General features: G+C 42.3%; 1 protein-coding gene across 5 annotated transcripts in view; it reads right to left on the bottom strand.

Moving 5' to 3' along the window:
- The window catches only part of LOC311297734 (NACHT, LRR and PYD domains-containing protein 3-like), a 55615-nt gene that overhangs the window by 16239 nt on the left and 17433 nt on the right, over positions 1–21943 (bottom strand). For 2 of the 5 annotated variants that reach the window (XM_084420163.1, XM_084420164.1), the window contains exons 9-10: positions 6487–6660; positions 3946–4119 (exon numbers count right to left, since the gene is read on the bottom strand). In XM_084420163.1, the coding sequence (XP_084276289.1) occupies positions 3946–4119; positions 6487–6660 (348 nt within the window). Of the gene's footprint in view, positions 1–2857; positions 3820–3945; positions 4120–6486; positions 6661–21943 lie in introns of those variants that run through there. The other 3 variants (XM_084420166.1, XM_084420165.1, XM_084420167.1) reach the window with 3 other exon arrangements.

Here is a 21943-nt window from a genome sequence, read left to right as displayed (position 1 = left end):
AACATCGCAACATTCTCTCTAAATCCTGGTTGGCTCGCTCGGACTGACCATTGCTCTGGGGATGATAGCCCGAAGACAGACTGACAGTAGCTCCTAATAATCTACAAAACTCTTGCCAGAATCTGGACACAAACTGGGAACCCCTGTCAGAAACCACGTCCATCGGGAGGCCATGTAACCGAAAGACGTGATCAATTACAGTAACCGCTGTCTCCTTGGCTGAGGGTAATTTGGGCAAAGGAATAAAATGTGCCGCCTTCGAGAACCGGTCCACTACGGTTAAAACAACCGTCATGCCTTTAGAGGGCGGGAGGGCGGTGACAAAATCTAGCGCAATGTGGGACCAGGGTCTCGAAGGGACAGACAGCGGTCGAAGTAACCCATCAGGAGGTCGGTTAGACGTCTTACCAACGGCACAAACTGAGCAAGCCAAAACAAAATCGTGAATATCGCGAGCCATTAATGGCCACCAAAATCGTTGCTTTACTAAGTGACTAGTGCGACTTACTCCTGGATGACAAGCCACGTTGGAGCAATGACCCCATCGAATGACGTCGGACCGTAACCCCTCCGGCACAAACAACCGATTCGGTGGGCAACCGGGCGGAGGCGTTACCCCTTCTAAGGCCGTCTTGACCTTCGATTCGACCTCCCATACGAGTGTGGAGATAACTACTTTCTCAGGTAAAATGCATTCGGGAGTAACCGGGCGTTCGGATGGATCAAAAATACGAGATAAGGAATCGGGTTTGATGTTCTTGGAACCCGGGCGGTACGAGAGAGTAAAGTCAAAACGTCCGAAAAAAAGTGCCCACCGAGCCTGCCTGGAGTTGAGTCTTTTGGCAGATCTAATATATTCAAGGTTCTTATGATTGATCCAAACGATAAAAGGTACCCCCGACCCATCTAACCAATGACGCCACTCGTCCAACGCTAACTTGACGGCCAACAACTCTCTGTTACCAATGTCATAGTTACATTCGGCAGGTGATAAACGATGGGAGAAAAACGCGCAAGGGTGCATCTTGTCGTTTGAGGAAGCACGTTGGGACAGAACTGCACCTACCCCCACCTCTGACGCATCGACCTCCACCACGAACTGACGTGTGGAATCAGGGGCGACTAAGATGGAAGCCGAAACGAAGCGGCTTTTGAGGTTAGCAAATGCAGCCTCAGCTGTATCTGACCACCTGAATGTAGTTCTGGGGGAGGTCAAGGCAGTCAGAGGTGCGGCTAGTTGGCTGAAATTGCGAATGAAACGCAGATAGAAGTTGGCGAACCCCAGAAACCGCTGTAGGGCCTTACGGGAATCTGGACTTGGCCAATCCATCACAGCCCTAACCTTGTCAGGATCCATGCGCACTCCCTCAGAAGAGACGATGTAACCTAGAAAAGAAACAGACTGTGCATGAAAATCGCATTTCTCCGCCTTGACAAAAAGCCCATTCTCTAGCAACCTCTGAAGCACTCGTCTGATGTGTTGAACGTGTTCCTGGAGAGACGAAGAAAAAAATCAATATGTCATCCAGGTAAACATATATGAACTGATCAACCATGTCTCTCAACACGTCATTGACGAGTGCTTGGAAAACCGCCGGGGAGTTGGAAAGCCCGAAGGGCATAACCAAGTATTCAAAGTGCCCCCTGGGGGTGTTGAACGCGGTTTTCCATTCATCCCCCTTCCTGATGCGAACCAAATGATAGGCGCTACGTAAATCCAATTTTGTGAAGATGGAGGGTCCCTGCAACCTCTCGAAAGCTGAAGACATCAACGGCAAAGGATACGTATTCTTTACCGTGATGTTGTTCAGCTCTCGGTAATCAATACAAGGTCGCAGAGAGCCATCCTTCTTACCCACAAAAAAGAACCCTGCCCCCGCAGGAGAAGAGGAAGGTCGGATGAATCCAGCCGCTAAAGAATCAGAAATATATTTCTCCATGGCCTCCCTCTCAGGGACTGAAAGAGAGTAAAGTTTGCCCTTAGACGGAGACTTACCTGTCACTAGATTTATAGCACAGTCATAGGGACGATGCAGAGGAAGAGAAGCAGCCCGAGACTTACTGAACACTTCCTTCAGGTCCAGATACTCCGCGGGCACGTTTGACAAATCCACTGCCTTCTCCTGTAACACAGAAACAGATACAGACGGACACGCAGAGACAAGACAGGACCCATGGCAGGACTCGCTCCACATAGACACGGAGTTAGAACCCCAGTCCACACGAGGATTGTGCTTCACCAAACAAGGGTGCCCCAACACAATAGGTGCCACCAGTGAGTCCATGAGGAGGAAGGGAATGGTTTCCGTATGGTTGCCGGAGGTGATAAGAGTTATGGGACCAGTAGAGAGTGAGATGTTGGGGAGTTGTTGACCGTTGAGGGCACTGACCGTGATCTGGTGAGGAAGAGACGAGATGGGGAGGTGTAACTCTTGTGCAAGGTGAATGTCCATGAAGTTCCCCTCGGCCCCGGAATCCACAAGTGCTTGACAGGTGTGTGTCTTGTTGTTGGCCCATCTCAGTCTTACTGGAAGGAGGGTAGATGGTGAGGACTTCCCGGCGGAGATCCCACCCGATAGTAGCCTCAACTTTACTATCGGGCTTGCTCTTTTACCGGGCACGAGTGTAGAAAGTGTCCGCGGCCACCACAGTAAAGGCAGAGTCCATGGGATCTCATGGGAGCCCGGACACCTGCATCACGAGTGCTTGGACAGTGCGTTCGGTGTTAGATATACTCTCCTGCTGCTGATCCATCCTACCGTTGCTGTGGTCAACGAACTCCTTAAACGTTGCCGCGCTTGCTGCTTCCATGGTTGGTCAGATCGTTCTGTAACGATAAACTGGACGGAAGCAAATGCAAGTGCAAAGATGTATTTATTAGATAACAAATACTCAATGGTAAAGACAGATCGATGCAATAATATCTCCAGCGCTGTAGGCAGTCTCTCTCTCAGGAAGAAGCCGACGATCAGGAACACAACAGCAGGAGAGCGTGACGCAGGGACTGAGACAGGCAATCCCCAGTGCAGTGTGAAGGTGATGGTGAATCCACAGTGAGATCAGAGGTGAAGTAATCCAGAGTCCAGTACACAGGAAACACGAGGGAACAGGAACAGGCACGAAGACAGGATACTCAAACAACGATCTGACAAACATGAGACGAAAGACAGGGCATTAAATAGGCTGGTGAGATGACATACAGCTGCCACTGATCACAGATAATCAGCGGTAACGCCCACATGAAACAATCAGCATAACGAGACAATTAACACACACACAAACACACAAGACAAGAATGAGACAGCGGATCTACCAACCGTGACAAATTGTTCCTTTTGTATGTGATGAAGTGATTCTTCTTTTTCAAAAATAACACAAAATAAACAGAGTAAAGATGAATTTGACTGATAGCATTTTTTTTTTTTTTTTTGATTTCCATAGATATGGTGATATATTGTTATTGTGTGTTATTTTGGCCATGATAATCATGTAGTGATAAAGCTGATATGGTGACAGTCCTGGTTCAGGTGAAACACATACCACTTCCCTCTTTTCAGCTGCACACACACATTTTGAGGAAATGCTCACACTTTTGCAAGGGTCTGTTTGCACAAGCATTACAAGGCAACTTCATTTACACCAAACATTTGAGATTTAAAAACCCTCTTCACTGTATCCTGCATCTGTTGTCTGGTTTGTAGTTCGTCCGGTTTATTTAACTGTTAGTTTTACTTTCTTTTGGGATATAATAATATATGAAGATGTAAATGTTCCTCTTCAGGGAGACTCCTCACCGCTGCCTTCTACCGCCGGCAGGATCTGACGGTTCAAGCAAGAATCTGTCGCTGAACCACCGGATGAGGCTTACGCCAAAGATATATTGAATACACTATCTACATATTAATCCTTATTCACTCAGAGTCTTTATGGTAGAGATGATCTTACCACAGTTCCTCCACTTTACAGTGAGGATTCTCCAGTCCAGCAGAGAGCAGCTTCACTCCTGAGTCTCCTAGTTTATTATATGACAGCTCCAGATATCTCAGGTGTGAGGGGTTTGATCTCAGAGCTGAAGCCAAAGCAGCACAACCTTCATCTGTGACACCACAATCCTCCAACCTGTAGAGAACAATGACACACATTAAGCCTATATCCAAAGATAATAACATAATGCTGTCAATATGAAATATACAAATACTCATTAGTTCATGTTGTTAAAATACATCAGTTAGCATTAGGGGATTGGATATACAATTTGTACAGTATATAAAATAATTATTTCTATGGAAAGTCCCCATTAAACATGAAAACCCAACGTGTGTGTGTGTGTGTGTGTGTGTGTGTGTGTGTGTGTGTGCGTGTGTGCTTGATGTATTTGTAAACATTTTAAGGAACACGTGTGTGTGTGTGTTAGGGCTGGGAGAAAAACATAGATTCACCTAACTATTGCAATTTTTTTTGTTTACGATTTTAAATTAGATTATTTTATTCCAGAATCGATATTCATTCAAATTAAATTGCTTTATTTTTGTCCTTGCTTATAGACGAGGTTGACAGAAGTTAGCCACTTTTTTTCCAACAGAGGATGAAATGTGTGGTTATCTATGAGTGTCGTAATATCCATTTCAAGTGGACGTGTGGAAGTGACGTGAGACTGAATGCACTGAAAGCCCTCGCGCTACTCATATGCTGAGAGAGAGATAAGACAGTAGAGCTCCACGATTAATCATTAAAATACTTTGATCTCCATTAAAACACACACACACTCTTCTTCATATTCCTCTGTCTATTAAACCTTTGACAAAATCATATCGCAACATTCAAATCTGTGTTGTCGCTGCCGCTGACCCAGAGAGAGTTGTCATGAAACAGCTTCACAAAAAGTCTTTTTAACCTCATAATAGTTTCATTATTTCTGTGATACAATAGTTCAAATTATCATAGAAGTACTGGGATAAAAGTTTAAAGTTCAAATATAAACACTGATGTCTACGGTAGCGATCAAAATAGAGTAAATCAGATTTTGATAGCAACTTGGAACTTAAAATAATGCATTTATTGATTACATTGTTTCGCCACTAGGTGGCAAAAAGTGACTGTTAAAAATGTTATTTGTTATCGAAGTATTTATTGAATAGAATGTAGTACTGTAGTATGATGCTTCTGAAATAAAAATCTGAAAGATCTGATGAACTGTTTTTGTAAATATGACTCATCTTATACATCATGTACAGTCTGTATAAGTGTATGATTTAACTTTTCCTCATGGTCTAGGTGTATCGTCCCAGCCCTAGTGTGTGTGTGTGTGTGTGTGTGTGTGTGTGTGTGTGTGAGAGAGAGAGAGAGAGAGAGAGAGAGAGAGAGAGAGAGAGAGAGTGTGTGTGTGTGTGTGTGTGTGTGTGTGTGTGTGTGTGTGTGTGTGTGTGTGTGTGTGTGTGTGTGTGTGTGTGTGTGTGTGTTTGTGTGTGCTTCTGTGTGTGTTTGTGTGTGCTTAATGTATTTGCAAACATTTTAAGGAACTTTTAATACTAATGTAATTAATGTCCAATAAAGCCTGTATTAAAGCACTTAATGACATTTTCTGATTTTCCGTGACCTAATCTAAAGTGAGAACTATTTATGGTTAATACGTTGTCAAAGCATCATCTAACTCTTTACATAAGAGCTAATTAAACAATAACGCTTTGTTAATTATAGTGACAATGAATGAAGAACTCACTATTTGTATATAGTCTCTTAATATATTAACTTCAGCTTATATACTATTAAACACTATTCATTAACTAGCCTATAAACTAATAGTTTGCAAAATTGTTACTGTATACTTGTGATAAAGTGTTACCATCATTACAAACTGGTCACCATTAAGTGTAATTGTTCCTTTTGTATGTGATGAAGTGATTCTTCTTTTTCAAAAATAACAAAATAAACAGAGTAAAGATGAAATTGACTGATAGCATTATTATTATTTTTTTCAAGATTTCCATAGATATGCTGATATATTGTTATTGTGTGTTATTTTGGCCATGATAATCATGTAGTGATAAATCTGATATGGTGACAGCCCTGGTTCAGGTGAAACACACACCACTTCCCTCTTTTCAGCTGCACACACACATTTTGAGGAAATGCTCAGGCTGGTCTGTTTGCACAAGCATTACAAGGCAACTTAATTTACACCAAACATTTGTGATTTAAAAAACCCTCTTCGCTGTATCCTGCATCTGTTGTCTGGTTTGTAGTTCGTCCGGTTTATTTAACTGTTAGTTTTACTTTCTTTTGGGGGATAATAATATATGAAGATGTAAATGTTTCTCTTCAGGGAGACTCCTCACCGCTGCCTTCTACCGCCGGCAGGATCTGACGGTTCAAGCAGGAATCTGTCGCTGAACCACCGGATGGGGCTTACGCCAAAGATATATTGAATACACTATCTACATATTAATCCTTATTCACTCCGAGTCTTTATGGTGGAGATGATCTTACCACAGTTCCTCCAGTTTACAGTTAGGATTCTCCAGTACAGCAGAAAACAGCTTCACTCCTGAGTCTCCTAGTTTATTCTTAGACAGACCCAGTTTTCTCAGGTGTGAGGGGTTTGATCTCAGAGCTGAAGCCAGAGCAGCACAACCTTCATCTGTGACACCACAATCACACAACCTGTAGAGAACAATGACACACTCTTCACTCTTATATCAAAACAGAACTTTTTTCTTAATTGTGTTTATAATTTGTGCAATATCTCTGTTTTTAAACAATTAATTAAATATGTCAGTGAGTTTTATTCTAAGAGATTATGTCTCTATGTGAGAGAGAAAGTGTCAGAGAACGGAGAGAGGACCCAAACGCAAGAGGTGCATGTTAACTGAGTTTATTCAGTCACAAAAGAACTTAGGCAGTCTGCCGTTCAATAAGGAAAATAAGGGCTTGATCGTGGATGCTGAACTTGTGAAGAAATCAGGAAGAAACAGTCTGGAACCCAGGGCCTGAATTTCATTTTGGAAAATGGGGGGGAAATCCCCCTTAGGTGATTCTTATGGGGGGGAATTTTTAATTTGAGGGGGGAGTTTAGACTTTTTTTTTTAATTACATTTATCTCGCCTAAATGTATGCTCACTCATTGCATTTTTACAATGGGGTAATTTTGTTCTTAAGAATTTACACAACTCAAGGAAGCTTGATTTCAATCTTTGAATTAAATTGAAAAAAGTAGCACAAATAAATACAATAGAATAAAGATACCAATAAAGAGAAATAAAGAGAAAGTTTTTGCTTAGGTCTAACACTAGTATTCAGAAATACTACAGAGACTGAATAAAGTAATTATTATTAACCCTCTGGGGTCTGAGGTGTTTTCTGGGCCTGGAGGTGTTCTGACATGCTCTGACATTTGTGCTTATTTCTGTTACTTGTGACATTTTCATGGCTAAAGTCTGATTACACTGTATTTAGCACAAACTCTGCTACAATAATATATCAGCAGCATGTGAGTAAAAGTTTTTAGTTATGAGATAATGACGTTTATGCGTGGTTTGTGAAAATACAAAAAAACAATTGTCACTGAAATAAGGTCATGAAACCCATACTGATTATTTCTTCACAAGACTTTTGAAAATTGTATCACGTAGCCTAGAATATTTGCTCTAAAACTATGTGAAAATCCCCCTGACTGCTCATTCAGATAAGACAATATATTGATTTAAAAACGGTAAGACGTGTTTTGTGTAAGAAAGCTTTATGCGGGAGGCGTGATCACGTCATTACTATGCATGGCTTTCACACCTGAGAAAGACAAAGACACTCCCCTAATGGCCCTATTAGGAGCTATCAGGCCCTATCATTCTGAGCAACCTTGCACAAAGTATGAGGAGATTAAAAAAATAATGGCTTTTTGATTGTTTGGATTTATTTACAACACAGCATAATCCAAAGATACACAACAAATGACAAAAAGCACATTATTGAAAACAATGATCCAAAGACAGAGACCTTTGTGCCATTCCTTGTACATTGTACATACCTTTCATTTCCAAAGTGTTTGATTTTCACTTTACCATGTTCATGTACAGAGACTCATGTGAATGTTGAAGTCAGCAGGACTCAGTTGCATCTGGGCCCTGTAAAAAAAAAACCTGTGAACATACTGATATCAAGAGAAACTATAGCTGCACGATATTGGGAATAGATTTTAGATTTTTCTGGTTAAAATTTATTTTTAAAATTCACAGAATACACACACACACACAGATGTTTCCAACAATAATGAACACCAGGTTTGTTGTGCCTTGTAGGCATAGGCTACGTGCAGTGCTGCATAAAATAATAATAACAATAAATTAAGTCTTCCAAAAGATTTCAGTAACAACTACGATAGAGAAAAATATATTGATTACAATATAAAAACATGAAGCCTATTGTTTGGTGCATTTTGCTTTTCAAACGCACGGTGCGCTCCAAAATATGAAACATTCAAACGCAGACCGCGCTCCAAAATATGATACATTCAAAAGCAGAGCTCGCTCCAAAATATGATATATTATGGTTGCCATATTATACATATCTACGTTTGCGCAGATATCCACAAACACAGTAACGGTTCAACTGCAATGTGAAGTTTATGCAACAATAACAAACTAATAATTAAGAATTTCTTACCTTACATCTTTCTTGTCTTCAAATCGCGTTCTTCTTCTTCTGAGGTAAATCCAATGTAAGCTCACGGCGTGTCTTCCGAACTCGACGAAAAGCAGAGACTTTGGTGAAGTTTGGTGCTTTGTTTTTGAGGTAACGAGCGCGTTCGTGTGAGGCGTGGGTGATTTGCATGTCAATCTCTTTTGCGCGTGTGGGCGTGGTCAAATTAAAAATAATGAGCAAGCGTTTGAGAAGCTGGACATCTTGTTGGTTTCATACAAATTACTTAAGCAGAGAATATTTGTTTTCAGTTTGAATCCGATCATTTAAAAGTACACACTTAAATGATTATAAAGATATATGGCTCATAAATGTGTGACAAGTATTCGCTGAGTTTTGTTTCAGTTTATAGACGTGCTCAAGAAAAAAAAGTTCACCGCGACGGAGAGGCAGAAAGCACAACCTTTTTATTTTCTTTATTTTACAAAGGCACAATGTTTTGATTTGATTGTAAGTGGACACATACAAAAGTAGAAATATCACAGATTGTTTTTTCCTATTTCTTTTTTCTGTATGACCATAAATGACGGCGTATTTTAAGTTTATGTTGCTGCTATTTGAAAAAAAATCCATCAAACCGCACGTTTGTCGACCCCAGAGGGTTAATCCTGATTCCTTAAAATTAAAGCTATGTTTTGTTGTTTTGACAACCAAATTAGTGACAGACACATATGGCTGCTGTCACTGTAAGAGCTAGTGCACAGATCCTGTTTTCATTATACGGTCACGTGGGATTTATGTTTATTTAAGACATAACCGACTGTGTTTAGAGGATACTTACCAAGACCGAAATTTACATAATTTTCACGTTTTTGACTGTTAAAGCGATATAATCCACGAAAAATAACTTTTGTTACCCGCGAGCTGTTTGTGAGGCGGCTTTACTCTATGTATGAGTGCAGAGAAAAAAAAACATCTCTCAGACAGCGAGCGAGTACCGAATAGTTTAAAATCGCGTGAATGTTTAAACTATTAAGACTTAAAAAGACGTACAAATGGGAAACTTTAGTTACTCATGATGCAATGCTGGCCCGATTATGCAAGTGACAATTCCGTCTATCCTGACTCCCGAAACGCGAGAGTGTATTATCACCGCCTGCAGCGCTTAACGATTGCCTCGTTCAACCCATTTTGAGAGACGAGAGATAGAAGACGCAGCACGGCTGAATCACTGTTTGTGAAATTGCGTCTCGCAGACAGTTTTAAAATGACTGATTTGATTTTATAATCTGTGGATTAATTTACTAATACAACCTACATGCTAAAGTGAATCAATGTTTGCAGGAATTTCCCGCATTATAAATGGGAGACCTGCGGGAATGATTCAAATTATGCGCAATACCCGCGCCGAAATTCAAGCCCTGGAACCTCAGGAATAATCCTCAGTAGTGATGTTACTTATGACACTGTGTCAGTCAGTCATGGACAGAGATCTCTTACTGGCAGCAGACAGATGATGACGAGCGAACAGCCCCAGTCGATCCCACAGCCCCACAGATAGAGGCCAGACGGACAGCAGGGTAATAGAGCAGTGATTGATCAGAAGAGAAACAACTCCACAAGCATGAAGCGGCTAGCAATAATCTGGCACAGAAGCCCAAAACAACTAGACACTAAATAGCAAGAGAGATCAGAACAAAGGAGGAGCAGGTGCAATCTCAATCTGCGAGAGCACTGATGACAATTATGAACAGGTGGATAGGGTGCAGGAACGAAGCAGGTGAGAGAGAGAGAGAGAGAGAGAGAGAGAGAGAGAGAGAGAGAGAGAGAGAGAGAGAGAGAGAGAGAGAGAGAGAGAGAAAAGAGGAGGAAAACAAACCTACCTCATGACAGAAAGATTATATAAAACTGATATAATGGAATGTGTTTAATACATCTGTATTTTCCTTAAATGTATTAACTTTTAAATTAAATTAAAATGAACAGGGATGTCCCGATACCGATACTGGCATCGGGGGATCGGGCCGATACTGTCCTCATATACTCGTACTCGTACTCATAAAAATTCGCCGATACCACGCACCGATACCATGTACATTTTGCAAAACGAAACTGGCCGCCGCGAGTGCTTGGTGGAGGTGAACTGAGGCATAGAAAAGTATAATGTCTGCGGTTTGGGCTCATTTCACTGGGTTCGTACAAGGTGCGTGTGTATAGTAACATAGCTGTGGTACGCGAGCTGATAAGAGAAAAACGCGCAGTGGATTAAGTGCGCAACGGCACAGACGCGCGAGCCGGTCGAGCACATCCCTTTAAACAGACATTAGTGGAAAGTTTGTTCAGTCGGATGTCAATGGCAAAGAAAATAAAACGAGGCATGTAGCTTATTAACGTTAACTGACGAGAGAGAGATAGAGAGCGAGCACACTTCTGTTGAATGCTCTTGATTGCTGATCGTTCACTCACTCAGCACATGTTATTTGGATGTAAGTAAAGTAAAACATGAACTGTTACCTGATTTAAGTATAACGCCTGGTTTCCTACATTATTACAGGACGTGTGCAGGTCAAGAAGTTCCATTAATGCAAACATCCGAAGCGTGCGCCCCGCAAACCAGCGTCTCGGCACGCGAATACTGAATTAAATTGTCTTTCACGTCTTGCGCTTGTACGGACGAATTCACACAAAATTATGTAAAAACGCCCGTCTTGGCGAGTATCCTATAGTAAACAAAGTCGGTTATATCTCAAATGAACAGTAGCCATGTTCAAATGCGGTCCGTGCGTTCGGTCTTAAAGGGGCAGCAGTTTGATAAACCTGCTGCTGTGTTTTAATGTTAATCTAACAAAGGACAAAGAAATACTCACTGCTCTTGACTAAATAGGCTACCCTTTTCAACTTTACAAAAATATCTATCTTTAACCCCCTGGGGTCGGCGGTATCGCCGGTGATACCAGCTCGCGTTTTTCCTTATCAGTGCAATAGAGATTCTAATTACTCTGTTGACTTTGATCTTCCATACACGTTTCATACATCAATCGATCCTGTTAAGTGTGTATTATTTTTGTGTATACTCACAATAAAAACAAAGTGTTGTGTTTTTTGCCAAATAAAGAAAAATAAAAAAACATAAATTATTAAAACATGTTTAAAAAATAAACATGATGTGAGTTCTCCTTTCTCTCTGTCAGTGAATTCCATTCTGAAACGCGTCCGAAAATGAACTGTAACTCAGCGAATACTCAGTCAAACAGGCATACAGACACACAGACATAAAGCTTGAATTCTCTTCTTTTAAATTAAGTAATTTGTATAAAAAACAAATATTCACAGTTTATGTAATATGTATGAAAAGAGAGAGATGTCAGTCGTTCTCATCTCAGCTCATGAAGTTTTAATGTGACCCCGCCCACGGAGAGCGCGCTATTCAAACGCAAATGTGAGGCGATCCATATAAACCTGTGAAACGCCCACATCAGCTGGATAACACTTTCAGACTGTACTTTACGACGCTGTGAGGAATAATACTATTGTGACGACTCATGTGCGTCATCCCTGTGTTGATATGGAAATGTGCCGCCTTCCAAAGAAGTTATTGGTGGGCGTTCTTATCGAGGACACCTGCTGTTGGTTTCCGGTCTCTTCCTTTAAAAAGGGCCTGATGACAAGTGACTGCGGGAGAGGCGCGGCTGCATTTCGGACCTTGCTTTGTTTGCGTTCTGTTTATGTTTTGCATCCAACATTATTATAGCTCATTACACTTCATGCATTCACTTAACTTTACACCACTGATTCCTGACAGTCTCATGTCACTTTATTCTTTTTCTGTATAGTTTTCTTTTGTTAATAAACTTTGTATATTTTTTGGCACTTTTGCGTGTGTCCCCGTCTTTGTTGTGTCCTTTTGAGCAATGGGGCGTAACAAATGGGGGCTCGTCCGTTTTTGTTTGATAGTTTGCGAATGATGGAAATATTTGATAAACTCATTTGTTTCGTCGAGTTTTTGATTTCGGTTATTCGTTTAAACATAGTTTGAGACGGTTGTTTGTTCCTGACGTTTTGAGGGAAATCCTATTTGAATAATTTTACGTCACGGCGCAATTTAGTTTTGTGTTGGGGACCACCTGACAGTGATTTGTGCAGTTCGCAATGATTCGATCGCCGTTTGAAGTCATGGACGGGTAAGTAACTATTGTGCAAATTTGTTTTTTACTTGGAGTTTTTCCCGGTTAGGCTAAGCGACTTGTTTCCTTTGAGACATGTCGGTTTTGTTGTTTTTGTAGTGCTGTGGTGAAAGCGGGTAGTAGCGGTTGTCTCGGGAGCACTTCCGTGGTGTTGTGAATTGTCGCTAGTCTAACTAGTTGCAATTGCACCCATTGGGTTCGTGTGCTTAATTTCCCCCCGCCGGTAACTACATGAAGATTAGGGTCTAGTAAGTTAGATTGTTTGGAAAGGTAGATAGGGGGGAAATTCTGAGTGTTTGTTTGCACAATTGGTTGCTTGCGTTCTGTGATTCGTTTATGGCGGATGTAGAAAAGTTTGCTAAATCACCTTCACGTGAATCGTTAGATAAATGCAATAAAGAGCAGCTTTTAAGAATTGCAGAGTTTTATGAAATTACAATTAGTGATAAGAGACTAAAAGAAAGTACTATTAAGATTGAGTTGGAAAATAAATTGGTGAATAAAGGAATTTTGTCGTTTACAATGGAGCAAATTCAGGACGTACACGCACAAAACTTAACGGTTTCACAGTCCGGTTTAACTTTTGACCAACAAAAAGAGTTGTTGTTGTTGCAAATAGATCATGAGAGAATGAAACATCGATCTGAACAAGGTAAACTTGAGTTAGAGAAGGCAAAAATGGAGTTGGACTATTTAAAGCTCAAACTTTTACAGGAAAGTAGGGAGAATACTGATAGTTCACTGGAGTTTGGTGCTTCTGGAAGTTTTCCATTGCATCAAAATTTAAAACTTGTTCCTAAATTCAATGAACATGATCCAGATGTGTTTTTTTCTCTTTTTGAACGTGTCGCTGAAATGCAAGGTTGGTCTAAAACAAACTGTGTATTGTTGTTGCAGTGCGTGTTAGTTGGTAAGGCACAATTAGCTTTTTCTGCTTTAACTATTGATGAGTGTAAGGACTATGATACTGTTAAGGCAGCGGTGTTGAAAGTTTATGAGTGTGTGCCTGAAACTTATCGACAGCGATTTAGATCGTGTAAGATGATTCCAGGCCGGACCCATTTGGAGTTTGTACGGGAGTTAAGACGACAGGTTACGCGTTGGTGTTCATCGCTTGATGTTAAAACATTTGATGATTTGCTTGAGTTGATTATAATTGAACAGTTTAAAAACTCTGTTCCAGAGCAAGTTGCAACGTATGTTAATGAACACAAATTTCAGTCTCCTGAAGAAGCGGCATCATTGGCTGATAACTATGTGCTTACTCATAAGAGTACGGCTGCTGTTTGGCAGACACGGGAGGAAGCGGGTTTAGCTCATTTTACAAATAACACTTCACAGTCTGGTCATACATTTTCAAGCAAATTTGATCAGTCCAAAACTTGTAACTACTGTCGGGGAAAAGGACACTGGAAAGCAGATTGTTTGATACTTAAAAGTAAAAATAAACGAGTTGAGACGGGTAAATTTAAACCTGCGGCAATGGCCAATTCTGTTCACTTATGTGATAGTGACACTGATATTAAACTTTCTAATAATTGCTTGTCTAGTTTTTCTCCTTTTATTACAGAAGGGCGAGTGTCTTTGTTGGATGGATCTATGGAAGTTCCCATTAAAATTCTGTGGGACACTGGAGCTGTGGATTCATTCATTTTAGAGTCCACTTTGCCATTTTCCTCGCAATCTGAAACTGGTGAGAGCATGTTAGTTCGGGGAATGGGATTAAATACGTTATCAGTGCCTTTACATAAGGTGAAACTTAGCTCTGATTTGGTGACTGGTGAGGTTGCGGTAGGACTGCGCCCTGTGTTACCAATTGAGGGGGTTCACCTTATTTTGGGTAACAAATTGGCAGGAGGTCAGGTCTGGCCTAGTGTACCGCCATCTCCTATGGTTTTGTCCAGGAGTGACGTTACTCAAGAAGTTCTAAATGGAGATCCTGTAGCTATTGCAACTCGGGCTATGGTCAAAAATGCTCAGTGTGTCCTGACCGATGAAATCAAAGTGTCAAAGGCAAATATTTCTCATTCTATACCTGACTTGTCTGATTTGTCTTTTCCGTTCTCTACAGATGAATGGAGTAAGGAGCAACATTCAGATTCTTCATTGTCTGAATTATTCACTCTTGCTCTTTCTGACAGTGACATAGCTGATGTGGCCAGAGCGTACTTCATTCAGGATGGACTCTTGCTGAGAAAATGGTGTCCTCATGGCCAGGATTTTGTCGGTGATCCTATTGTCCAAGTAGTTGTTCCAGCAAAGTTTCGCTTTATGGTTTTAGAAGTTGCTCATGAAAAATCTGGTCACCTTGGGGTTAAGAAAACCTATAATCGGGTTCTACGTTATTTTTTTTGGCCACGACTGAAGCGGGATATTTCTGCTTATGTTAAAAAGTGTCACACTTTTCAACTTACTGGTAAGCCTAATCAGGTCTTAAAACCGGTTCCATTAAATCCGATTCCAGCAAACTGTGAACCCTTCGAACATGTTGTTGTGGATTGTGTGGGTCCTCTACCATGCTCGAAGTCAGGAAGCAAGTATTTGTTTACCATTATGTGCTTGGCTACACGTTTTCCTTCTGCCTATCCCTTGCACACAATTACGTCACGTTCAATTGTAAAGGCTTTGTCACAGTTTATGTCAATTTTTGGCATTCCTAAAATAGTTCAGAGTGATCAGGGTACTAACCTTACATCTCATCTTTTCCAACAAGTATTAAAACAGCTAAAAATTAAGCATAATCTTGCTAGTGCATTTCATCCACAAAGTCAGGGATCGTTGGAGAGATTTCATCAGACTTTGAAATCTCTCCTTCGTGCTTATTGTGTACAGTTGGATGGGGATTGGGAGGAGGGGTTGCCCTGGTTATTGTTGGCTGCACGTGAAGTTGTACAAGAAAGCACTGGATTTAGTCCTAACGATTTAGTTTTTGGTCATAAAGTTCGGGGGCTTTTGGCAGTACTGCAAAATCCTGTTAAAAGTTCAGATTCACCAAAAAGTTTGCTTGCATATGTCGATGGATTTCGTCAGAGACTGATACAAGCAAGAGAGTTAGCCAGTGTTAAGCTTGAAAAGCAACAGCATAAGATGAAACGGTTGTATGATCGTAAAACTGAACGCCGTGTTTTTGAGCCAGGAGATCAGGTCCTTGTGTCACGTCTATTGCCGTCTTCTCCTTTTGAAGCGAAATTTGAGGGCCCGTTTGTGGTGAAGCGTAGACTGAGCGATGAAAATTACATAGTGGCAACTCCACATCGGAGGAAGTCTATTCACTTATATCATGTAAATCTGTTAAAACCGTATTATGAGAGTTCTAAGTCAAATAATGATGGATCTGTTCATTCAGTTCTACTTGCGACGTCTGATGTTTCAAACTTTTGTTCAGGGGAGAAAGAGGGTTATGAACCTGATGATAGTGTTTTACATGGGCGATTAAACAATACTGAATCTTTGGAAAAACTTGATGCTACTCTGGTTCACTTGTCACCGTTACAGTCTGTAGATTTGATTTCTTCCAGAATTGTTTGGGGACACGCCAACGCGTACTGACTGGGCTGAACACGACATTGATGTGGGTAACGCATCACCTATAAAACAACGTTATTATCGAGTGTCACCAGAGAAACGAAAGCTAATGGAAGCAGAAATTAAATATATGCTGGAAAACGATATAGCAGTTCCTTCGAGTTCAGACTGGACATCGCCTTGCTTGCTGGTTGCAAAGTCTGATGGTGCGGTAAGATTTTGCACCGACTTTCGTAAACTTAATAGTGTGACAAGGCCAGATTGCTTCCCACTCCCACGAGTGGATGATTGTATTGATCAAGTTGGTTCTGCTAAATTTGTAACAAAGCTTGACCTGCTGAGAGGATATTGGCAGGTGCCTTTGAGTCAAAGAGCTCAGGAAATTTCCTCATTTGTTATTCCATCAGGCCTCTACTCATACCGGGTTATGAGCTTTGGGTTACGAAATGCACCTGCCACCTTTCAACGGCTGATGAATCGTGTAGTTTCGGGCCTTGAAGGGTGTGCGGTGTATTTAGATGACCTTGTAGTGTTTAGCGACAGTTGGGATTCACATTTAGAGCGCTTGGGCGCGGTCTTACGGCGTTTGTCAGCCGCCAAGTTGACAGTGAACCTTGCGAAATGTAGCTTTGCTCAGGCTACTATAACTTATCTTGGCAAAGTTGTGGGTAACGGGGAGGTACGGCCATTAAGTGCTAAAGTTCAGGCAATTTGTGACTATCCTGTTCCTACTACAAAAAAAGAGCTGATGCGCTTTTTAGGATTAGTAGGATATTATCGTTCCTTTTGCCGCAATTTTTCTTCCGTTGTTGCACCACTTACTGATCTTTTAAAGGCTAAGGCAAAATTAGTTTGGTCATCGAATTGTGCATTGGCTTTTGACAACGTTAAGTTTTTATTGTGTTCTTCCACTGTCCTGGCTGCTCCTTGTTTTGAGAGACCTTTTTCGTTACAGGTGGATGCAAGCCAAGTTGGTGCAGGGGCTGTCCTTCAGCAGGGCGATGAGGAAGGTGTGATCCACCCTGTCAGTTTCTTTTCTCGCAAGTTTAATTCCTATCAGTTGAATTATTCCGTAGTGGAAAAGGAAGCTCTGGCTCTGATTTGGGCGTTGCAACATTTTGAGGTTTACGTTGGTTTGGGTCAACCCGTGGTGGTCTTTACGGATCACAACCCGTTGACGTTCCTGAATTCATTCCATTGTCCGAATCAAAGGCTTATTCGTTGGTCTCTGTTTTTACAGGCTTATTCCCTGGATATTCGACATGTCAGAGGATCCGAAAATGTTGTTGCTGATGCCCTGTCGCGTGCTCCTCTGGGTAATTAAAGTGCATTTATATTGTTAACTTTTTTTCTTATATATTACAGGGTTTCTTGATAGACCCCTGTCTTAAGGGGTGGGGTGTGACGACTCATGTGCGTCATCCCTGTGTTGATATGGAAATGTGCCGCCTTCCAAAGGAGTTATTGGTGGGCGTTCTTATCGAGGACACCTGCTGTTGGTTTCCGGTCTCTTCCTTTAAAAAGGGCCTGATGACAAGTGACTGCGGGAGGGGCGCGGCTGCATTTCGGACCTTGCTTTGTTTGCGTTCTGTTTATGTTTTGCATCCAATATTATTACAGCTCATTACACTTCATGCATTCACTTAACTTTACACCACTGATTCCTGACAGTCTCATGTCACTTTATTCTTTTTCTGTATAGTTTTCTTTTGTTAATAAACTTCGTATATTTTTTGGCACTTTTGCGTGTGTCCCCGTCTTTGTTCCGTCCTTTTGAGCCATGGGGCGTAACACTATCTTGATAATAATCCTGGAAAATTTACCTCAGAAGTTCTGGAAGTTTCATTTCGAGGAGCAACAGATCCAGCTGAGGAATAGGTCAGTTCTATATCTGCTTTGTTCTAATCGCAAGTGTCTGTACACGCAAAAGACTGTTTTATGAATCGCGTTTCTGAGCGTGAATGAATGAACGCACAGATGCGCGCTGTTGTGTAGGTACTACAGCTGGCAAAAATACTGTTTAAAAATGAATCGCGTTTTTGTGTGTGAATGAATGAACAGCTTTTACCAAACTCTATTGCTATACTGAGATGAGTAAAAATCGACTACAAAATCGGATAGATTATAAAGTTGTTACTGTAAAATACTGCCACATCAAATAAGCTTATAATGTTGCCTATTTCTGCTCATATTGAATTATCATATTTTAATGATAAAATGTATACTTTAGTTTTTACAAAGCAAGATTACACTGGAAATATTGTTACAATTTTAAATGTTGTTGTAATTGTATAACCTTTTTAATAAATATATATATATATATATAGACATACAAGGATAGATGTGGGGGTGGTGTGGCGCAATGGATAAGACACATGCCTTTGGTGTGAGAGACCCGGGTTCGAATCCACTGTGAGACACCAATGTGTCCCTGAGCAAGACACTTAACCCCTAGTTGCTCCAGAGGCGTGCGACCTCTGACATATATAGCAATTGTAAGTCGCTTTGGATAAAAGCGTCAGCTAAATGTAAATGTAAACAAAATCTTAAAACGTCAATATAAGCCTTCTCTTTAAATAATTTTATTATGCTTTATTAGTGACACATTTGGGTAGAGAATATTTTCCAAATCTGAAAATACAGTATGAGAACAATTAACTGCACATTACTAGAAATGTTTACCTTGGATATTATACAATTTGCAAGCACAATTTGTGGAAAAAACAACAACAACTGTGAACCAATTATATATATAATATATATATATATATATATTGTCCTTGCATTCTTTCTTGTGGCTCAGTCACACACCTGAATGAAAGGCTAATTAAGTATGCAGCCTCATTATGCGGGGGCATTGTCTCCTCAGGTGTGAATCACGCCCACCCGCATATTGCCTTTCCAAACAAAAAGTGTCTTACAAAATTTAAATCAATGTATTGTTTTATGTGAACGATTAGGCAGGATGATTTTCACATCATTTTGAAGAAAAAACTCTAGGCGACAAAATGCATTATTCAGAAGTCTTATTGACACATATTTAGTATGTGTTTTGTGGCCTTATTTCAGAAATTTTCATTTTTAGTTTTTTCAATAACCATGCATAAACATTATTTTCTCAAAAATACAAACATGTACATACATGTTGCTCACATATTATGGTAGCCCTGTTTGTGCTAAATAGAGTGTAATTACACCTTTGCCATTAAAGGTGCAATGTGTGATATTTCTGAGGATCTATTGACAGAAATGCAATATAAGATCCATAACGTCTCGGTTACGTATGTAACCCTCGTTCCCTGAGTAGGGAACGGAGACGTTACGTCGGATGACGACGAATGGGGTTTCGCTTAGAAATCCTATCATCTTCGAGTATTAAAACACGAGCCAATGGCAATGAAATGCCATGGGTCTGCGGAATTTGCATAGCGTAACTCCGCCCCACGCAGGGGGTATATAAGGAAGTGCGCGAGCAACATGCAGACTATGTCTTCGCTGAGGAGCCGAGACTGAACTCAGGCGTTCCAGCGGTACAGCGGAAGTGGCAGGGAGACGTAACGTCTCCGTTCCCTACTCAGGGAACGAGGGTTACATACGTAACCGAGACGTTCCCTTTCGTTGTCACTCCGAGTTACGTCGGATGACGACGAATGGGGTTCCCGTATAATCACGCCACCTCTCGACTGTCTTCCAGTGCCCTGCGTAAGTTTGAGCTCCCTGTCGTGAGACTAGCACGGACGAAGGAGTCCTACTTAACACAGGAATACCAAGGTACACTGGGAAGCATATCCAGTGGAAATATGCAATCATGCCCAACCCGAAGGGGGGGACTTGGAATACACATATGACCCCGAAGGGCTGCATACGGAGCAACACTGGGGTGTCCAGCCGCAGGTGGAATATTTCAACCCCAGGGGTGGCAAGGTGGCTTGCCAAGGGAAAGACACATGCTCAAAGAGGCTTACAGTGGAATACACATGTGGGGGTCGCCCGAAGGGAACCATGCACATGGAGGCACATAGCCAAGCGCGAAAGCTGCCAGTGGCATAACTCTGGCGTTGACGTAGTCAGTGCTGGAGGAGACTCAGGGCTTATTAGGCTCACCTGAGGAGAATATCGCACGTATCCCGTCCGTAGAGAGGAATGGCGAGCAAGCGAAGACACCTGAGCAGAATCTAGTACCGGCTAGTTGAAGCGAGTACATGAGAAGAAACTGGCTCCACTCGGAGATTGTAGAATCTCGCGAATGTGTTAGGTGTCGCCCAGCCTGCAGCTCTGCAGATGTCTGTTAGCGAGGCGCCATGCGCTAGAGCCCAAGAGGATGCCACACTCCGAGTGGAGTGGGCCGTCACACCAAGGGGGCACGGTCGACCTTGCTGCTGGTAAGCCAAAGCAATGGCGTCCACTATCCAGTGAGACAACCTTTGCTTCGAGAAAGCCTTTCCCTTCAGCTTCCCACCATGACAGACAAAGAGCTGGTCTGAGGTCCTGAAACACTGCGTTCTGTCTACGTAAGCACGGAGGGCACGTACTGGACAGAGCAGTGCCAAGGCTGGGTCTGCCTCCTCCAAGGGCAGCGCTTGCAGGTTCACCACCTGGTCTCGAAAGGGTGTGGTGGGAACCTTGGGCACATATCCAGGCCGGGGTCTCAGGATCACGTGAGAGATAGCCGGCCCGAATTCCAGGCACGCTTCGTCAACCGAGAATGCCTGCAGGTCCCCTACCCTCTTGATGGAGGCCAATGCAACCAGGAGCGCTGTCTTCATAGACAGGAACTTAAGCTCCACTGATTGCAGAGGCTCAAAGGGAGCACTCTGCAGGGCAGTTAGAACCACTGAGAGGTCCCAAGAGGGAACGAGAGGAGAGCGAGGAGGATTTAGTCTCCTCGCTCCTCTCAGGAACCTGATGATCAGGTCGTGCTTCCCCAGAGACTTACCTTCAACTGCATCGTGATGTGCGGCAATAGCGGCAACATACACTTTCAGGGTGGAGGGAGACAGCCTTCGCTCCAACCCTTCTTGCAGGAAGGAAAGCACAACACTGATCGGGCATTTCGTGGGTTCTTGCTGTTTAGAAGAACACCAGTTGACGAAGAGGTTCCACTTCAACGCATAGGCATGTCTCGTGGACGATGCTCTAGCGGAAGTGATGGTAGCCACCACCGCTGGTGGTAGGGTACTCAAACCTACCTCCTCCCGTCCAGGAGCCACACGTGGAGGTTCCAAAGATCGGGACGAGGGTGCCAAAGGGTGCCCCGTCCCTGAGAAAGCAGGTCCTTCCTCAGAGGAATTGGCCAGGGAGGTGCTGTCGCGAGGAGAACTAGTTCTGGGAACCAGGTGCGGTTGTGCCAATACGGGGCAACCAATATTACCTGCTCCTCGTCCTCCCTGATCTTGCGCAAAGTCTGCGCAAGGAGGCTCACTGGGGGAAACGCATACTTGCGTAGGCCCCGCGGCCAGCTGTGCGCCAGTGCATCCGTGCCGAGCATGCCCTCGGACAGGGAATAAAACAGGTCGCAGTGGGACGAGTCGTGGGAGGCAAACAGATCTACCTGTGCGTCTCTGAACTGATCCCAAATCAGCTGGACCGACTGGGGATGGAGT

The sequence above is a fragment of the Rutilus rutilus genome, assembly GCF_951802725.1.
Source record: "Rutilus rutilus genome assembly, chromosome: 9".
Classification (NCBI taxonomy): Eukaryota; Metazoa; Chordata; class Actinopteri; order Cypriniformes; family Leuciscidae; genus Rutilus; species Rutilus rutilus.
The sequence above is the reverse complement of the archived record's forward strand: the minus strand, read 5'-3'. Positions and strand labels throughout refer to the sequence as shown.